Raw genomic sequence first — 5,199 nt, forward strand, 5'->3', positions numbered from 1 at the left:
GCGAGATTGCGCGAGATTGCGCGCACCCCTAGGCGTGCCGTACTCGAGCAACCGATTTCACAATGAGTGGCCTAGTTAATGACTCACAACGAATTCACCATCCCTCGCGAATACTCCACCCCCCTTTAAGGCGTGCCATACACGAGCAACCTCGCCGGCGGCGGCTTCGCTCCCAACGACAAGATGCCGCGCTGCAACGAGATTCAGCAGATGCGCGGACGGTAACTCTCCGCCCCTCTTAGTCGCGTGGTTGCTCAGTCCATCAACGACCCAAAACCACCTGCTCTCGGCTCGGCCTGCCCCGCCCCGAGCCAAGGCGGCTGGCGTGTCGCCAGCGAACGGGCCACCCGTCACCGTCACCGCAGCATCGGCACCCTGCCCGTGCAGCCACTTCACGAGGTCGAGGTGGCTGTAGCGTGCGGCGGCGTGGATGGGCTGCCCGCCGTCGTTGTTGGCGGCGGTGAGGGGCACGCCCTGCCCGTGCAGCCACTTCACGACGTCGAGGCGGCCGCCCGCTGCGGCGAAGTGGATGGGCTGCCGGCCGTCGTTGGTGGCGGCAGTGAGGGACACGCCCTGCCCGACGAGCCACTGCACGACATCGAGGTGGCCGTTCTTAGCGGCGAAGTGGATGGGCTGCCAGCCGTCGTTGTCGGCGGCGGTGAGGGGCACGCCCTGCCCGTGCAGCCACTTCACGACGTCGAGGTGGCCGCCCGCTGCGGCGTCGTGGATGGGCTGCACGCCGTTGTTGATGGCGGCGGTGAGGGTCACGCCCTGCCCGTGCAGCTCTTGCATGCGCTGCAGGTTACCGGCTCGGCAGGCGGCGCGCAGCTCCCGCTCCATCCCCGTCCTGCACACCTTGACGCGGCTGCTCGCTTTAGACGCGCCGTTCCGAAAAGAATTTTACAAGAAACTGCGAAAAGAATTTTACAAAAACTCCCTCGCACAACACAGGGCACGGGACTGGCGCGCACTGTGTCAGGAGACGGAACACGGAGGAGCTGTATAGGTCACTAGAGACCCACACCATCGCTACATCACCACAGCCACCAAGTCGGATACAAGTCGATGACAATGTGCGCGGCAGGAGAAACCCAACAGCATGACAATGTGCGCGGCAGGACAAACCAAACATGAGACGGTTACACAAGGACGGTCAGGCTACGGTCAGGAAGTAGGTTTGAGTTCACACTCTCCAACACTCCCCCATTGTCTCCGCAGTCTTCATGAATGAGGATGCGGCAGACAACAACAGCAGAGTGTGAATGTGTCTGAGCGTAGGTATGCCGGTTACCCGCCGGCGTCTCGCGGGGCTGGCTAAGCGTCCAACCTTGCGTCTTCGCGAAGGATGGTCTTGCTTGTTGGCAAGACCTGCGCGCTAAGATGATCCAGTGAAGGGGTCAAAGCGCGGCCGAGTGGGCGGAGAGAGAGAAAGGGGAGATAATGAACAGGAGCTCGTTGTGGAGCTCGGTCATGGCGCGCCGCGAGCTGCAATCCGGGCTGAGCGTCGCGGGGCGGCGGCTTGAGCGGGCGCGGCAGGCGCGGCGGGCGCGGGAGCGGCAGCGGGGGCGCCCCCTTGCGGCGCGGCGATTGGGCCGTTGGGAGGCCTCGCCGCGTTGACGCGGATGAGCGCATCAGGGACGTGAGGACGATCTTCAATGCCCCGAACGTTGATGTTGCGCCACGGGCCGCCGACGTCGGAGATGGCAGGCTCAGTCTCAGACGTCCAGACGGCAGAGGCGCTCGTAGAGGCGCATTGGACTTCTTGCCAGAGGCGTTGGACAGCGGGACGGGCTAGCGCGAGGAGGCGAGACGAGGAAGAGACAGCAATGAGGTAGAGTGGCATTGCCACGTCGAACAGATGCCCAACACTCCCCCACGACGTGGTAATCGCCACACAAGGCAGAGAGGGCGTGTCGATCGTCGCGTGTTCATCGCGTACAGCTCCGGTCGTGTCGAGCGGCGACGTCGGAAGTAGCGGCGGCGAAAGGCAGGGTCCACATTCGGTGCGAGATCTTTGCGGTAACTGCCGTTGCAGCAGCCCGAGAGCTGGTAGCGGAGGCAGCAGCTGCGATGGTGGTCCGTAGGCGAGGAGAACGGACCGGTAAGGAGAAGCAAGAGGGGATACTCGTGTCCACACAGCCGCAGTGCTGGCGGAGATGCGCTCTGTCGCAGAAGATCCGCAAGCACCCAAGTTGATGTTGCGGTTGTACTCATTCTGCTCAGCCTCCGTGCCGAGCAGTTGGCGGCCGCTGTGCCACCGTGCGCCGAGCCTCTGTGCCCAGCCAATCACCACGGCTCGCGCAGGTGCCCATGGTGCCAGCCAACGTATCGAGCGTAAGCCGGAAATGCTGTGCGGCAACCACATCTCGCTTGTGTGCCGCACCAGCTCTCATGTCGGCCTCAGTGCCGCACTGCTCACTCCGTGCACTCACCGGTCGGTACCATGTCAGGAGACGGAACACGGAGGAGCTGTATAGGTCACTAGAGACCCACACCATCGCTACATCACCACAGCCACCAAGTCGCGGATACAAGTCGATGACAATCAATGTGCGCGGCAGGAGAAACCCAACAGCATGACAATGTGCGCGGCAGGACAAACCAAACATGAGACGGTTACACAAGGACGGTCAGACTACGGTCAGGAAGTAGGTTTGAGTTCACACTCTCCAACACACTGGCACTAACACTCGGAATTCAAGGGCGCAGACTCTCTCACAGCGCAGACTGGCACGAACTAGCACCACAAAAGGCACAGCATCCGAAAAGAATCGCGGGACTTCCCCACCCCCAAAAGCTATAGGTGATAGTCCCGCGCGGCGCGTGCGGCACCGGCTCTGCGGGGTCGGCGGGCGCCTCGGTGGGCTGCCATTCCACGAGCGAAGCAGCCGACGCTCGGCTGGAGCGCCTCTCCAGTCATGGACACCCATACCGCGTTACTCCGGGTGGTGTGGTCAGGTGGGCGAGCGGGTACGGCGCGACGCCCGTCTTCACGGACGGGCGCCCTTCCCGCACCAGATTCCCCGAGATTTCCCGAGAGTTCCCGAGAGAGTCCCCGAGAGTCCCCGAGAGTCCCCGAGACTCGCGCACGAGGCGGAGGAGCCCCTCGGTGGTGAGCTCGCTCCCCTTCTCACTCAGGAGCCTTCTAGGAGCCTTCCAGGAACCTTCGGACTTAGGATGCCTCCCGACGAGGCGGAGGCCGCGGAGCTCGAGGCGATGTCGCTCCTCTTCGAGCAGCAGATGCAGTCGCCCGTATACTCGATGGCGCGCGGGCCGCTGCTGCAGCTGCTGCTCATCCAGACGCAGTACATGCGGCGCGAGCTGCTCGTGCAGGTGGTGGGCGCGAGGGGAGGGGCTCTCGGGTAATCTCGGGCGATCTCGCGGCGATCTCGGGGAATCTCGGGTAGACCTCGGGTGATTGCTCGTGCAGATGGGCGCGATGGACACCCTCATGGCACAAAACTCGCTCACCGCGACGATGTCGGCGATGCTGCCGGGCGCCGTAGCCCTCGCGGTCGCAGTCACGACGGTGCGCGGCGCAGTACCCCACCAACCCGGTACCCGAATCCAGTGACATGACACATAGGTCGCAGTGACGACGCTGCGCTCCGTCGTGCGGCAGCTGCGCTCGCGCCGCCGCTCTCGCGCCTCTCTGCTCAAGCAGGCGCGGCACAGAGCCGCTGCCCCTCAGTCCCATCCCTGTGGATCGCTCGAGCCGCTGGTTAGGTGCGGCTCGTGCTGCGCGATACGGAGCGGCTCCTCCTCCGCTCGCTCGCCGCCGGCGCAGAGGTGCTCTCCGAGTCTCGACCTCGGCTTGCTCCTCTCGCCTGCTCAATCCCCAGCCAATCGGTCTCACAGGTGCTGTCCGAGGTCGACCTCGGCCTGCTCGTCATCTCGCTGCACGCGATGCGCCAGAAGGTGCGGCGGCACCGCGTCCTCCTCTCGGCCGGAGAGCGGCAGCTCCTCTTCGAGCTCGTTGGCGGTGCGGCTGTCGAACCGCTCGCTCGGAGCAGTCGAGCAGTCGACGCGGACAAACATCACGGTCGGCTGGTGCTCCGCCAGCCGCGCGAGCACCGTGTAGACGCGGTCGGGGAGCGACTGGTGGCCCTGCTCAAACGTGACCACCGCCGGGCATTCGGACAGGGCCTGCAGCTGGCGGAAGGCGGGCAAGATAGTCGACCCAGAACGGCGCCGTGCGGTCGGCCTGCTTGCCAATCTGGCGTCTGCCCTCCTTCGCCGGGCCGCTGCACCCGTCTCGCGGCTGTAGGCGAAGTCGTTCGAGTCCGAGCTGTACCGAGACGCTTGCTGCTGCGCTTGACATCCTCAAGCCCGAGACCGGACCGCTTGGTTTTCGCCCTGCATGGGGGCCAAGGGGCGCGGGCGCGTCAGAACTGGCCGTGCGGACGCGAGGCTTTGCGGCGGGGCAAGGTGGGGAGGTCGGGCGGACGGGGTGGGTGGCACGGGTGCGGGCGGGGAGGCTTTTGTGGCGACCGGAGGGTGGCCGAAGAGCGAGCCACAGGCGAGACGCGCTGCCGTGAGAGGTGCGAAGAAGAATTCTTAAGATACAAGCCTCTCTCACAGCACACTGGCACGACAAGGGCGCAGACTGGCGCGGACTGGCACACACACAGGCTCACCACCGGAGCCGCCTAAGCGACTCCGTTAAGAACGGCAATGCACTCCGCACCATGCACAATGCCGCTCTCCCCGCACGCTAGCTCGTTCACCGTCTGCCACGCCACGGCGGTGTGGAGGACGACAGACAAGCGCTGCATCTGCAGCCCGTGCCAGTTCTTGGTGGTCCATGTGACCTCGTCCAGGTGCTGAGCGTGCGAAAGTTTGTTGCTCAGCTGGTTCGCCGCCTCCCTCAGGGTGCTGCGAACCTCCTTTCCAAAGCCTCCGAAAGCCTCAAAATCAAACAAACGTAGATCGCAATCCTGCTGCCGCGCAAAGGGGTAATCGCCAGGCTGCTCCTTGAGCTTTCCCTTGGGGGCTTCCTCCTCCTCCCCCTCCTCCCCCTCCTGCTCGCCTCGCAGCTGCTCGCCTCGCAGCTGCTCGCCTCGCAGCTGCTCGCCTCGCAGCTGCTCGCCTCGCAGCTGCTCGCCTCGCAGCTGCTCGCCTCGCAGCTGCTCGCCTCGCAGCTGCTCGCCTCGCAGCTGCTCGCCTCGCAGCTGCTCGCCTCGCAGTTGGCAAATGGCT

General features: G+C 64.7%; 2 protein-coding genes across 2 annotated transcripts; both read right to left on the reverse strand.

The window, feature by feature from the left end:
- Positions 1-369: 369 nt before the first annotated feature.
- EMIHUDRAFT_56474 (hypothetical protein) lies at positions 370-729 on the reverse strand (the record flags this gene model as incomplete). The annotated part of the gene is made up of 1 exon (XM_005781252.1): positions 370-729. A coding segment is annotated over one exon (360 nt), but the record flags the coding sequence as incomplete, so codon positions are not given.
- Positions 730-1,343: 614 nt separating this feature from the next.
- EMIHUDRAFT_366057 (hypothetical protein) lies at positions 1,344-2,241 on the reverse strand. Its single transcript, XM_005781253.1, has one exon. The coding sequence runs from the start codon at positions 1,841-1,843 to the stop codon at positions 1,469-1,471; it is 375 nt and encodes a 124-aa protein (XP_005781310.1). The 5' UTR covers positions 1,844-2,241; the 3' UTR covers positions 1,344-1,468.
- Positions 2,242-5,199: the final 2,958 nt, after the last annotated feature.

This window comes from Emiliania huxleyi, assembly GCF_000372725.1.
Source record: "Emiliania huxleyi CCMP1516 chromosome Unknown EMIHUscaffold_204, whole genome shotgun sequence".
Taxonomy (NCBI): Eukaryota; Haptophyta; order Isochrysidales; family Noelaerhabdaceae; genus Emiliania; species Emiliania huxleyi.

What these genes read in the sequence shown, in the direction of transcription:
- EMIHUDRAFT_366057 (XM_005781253.1), bottom strand. Translation starts at nt 1,843, where the DNA reads ATGCCACTCTACCTCATTGCTGTCTCTTCCTCGTCTCGCCTCCTCGCG.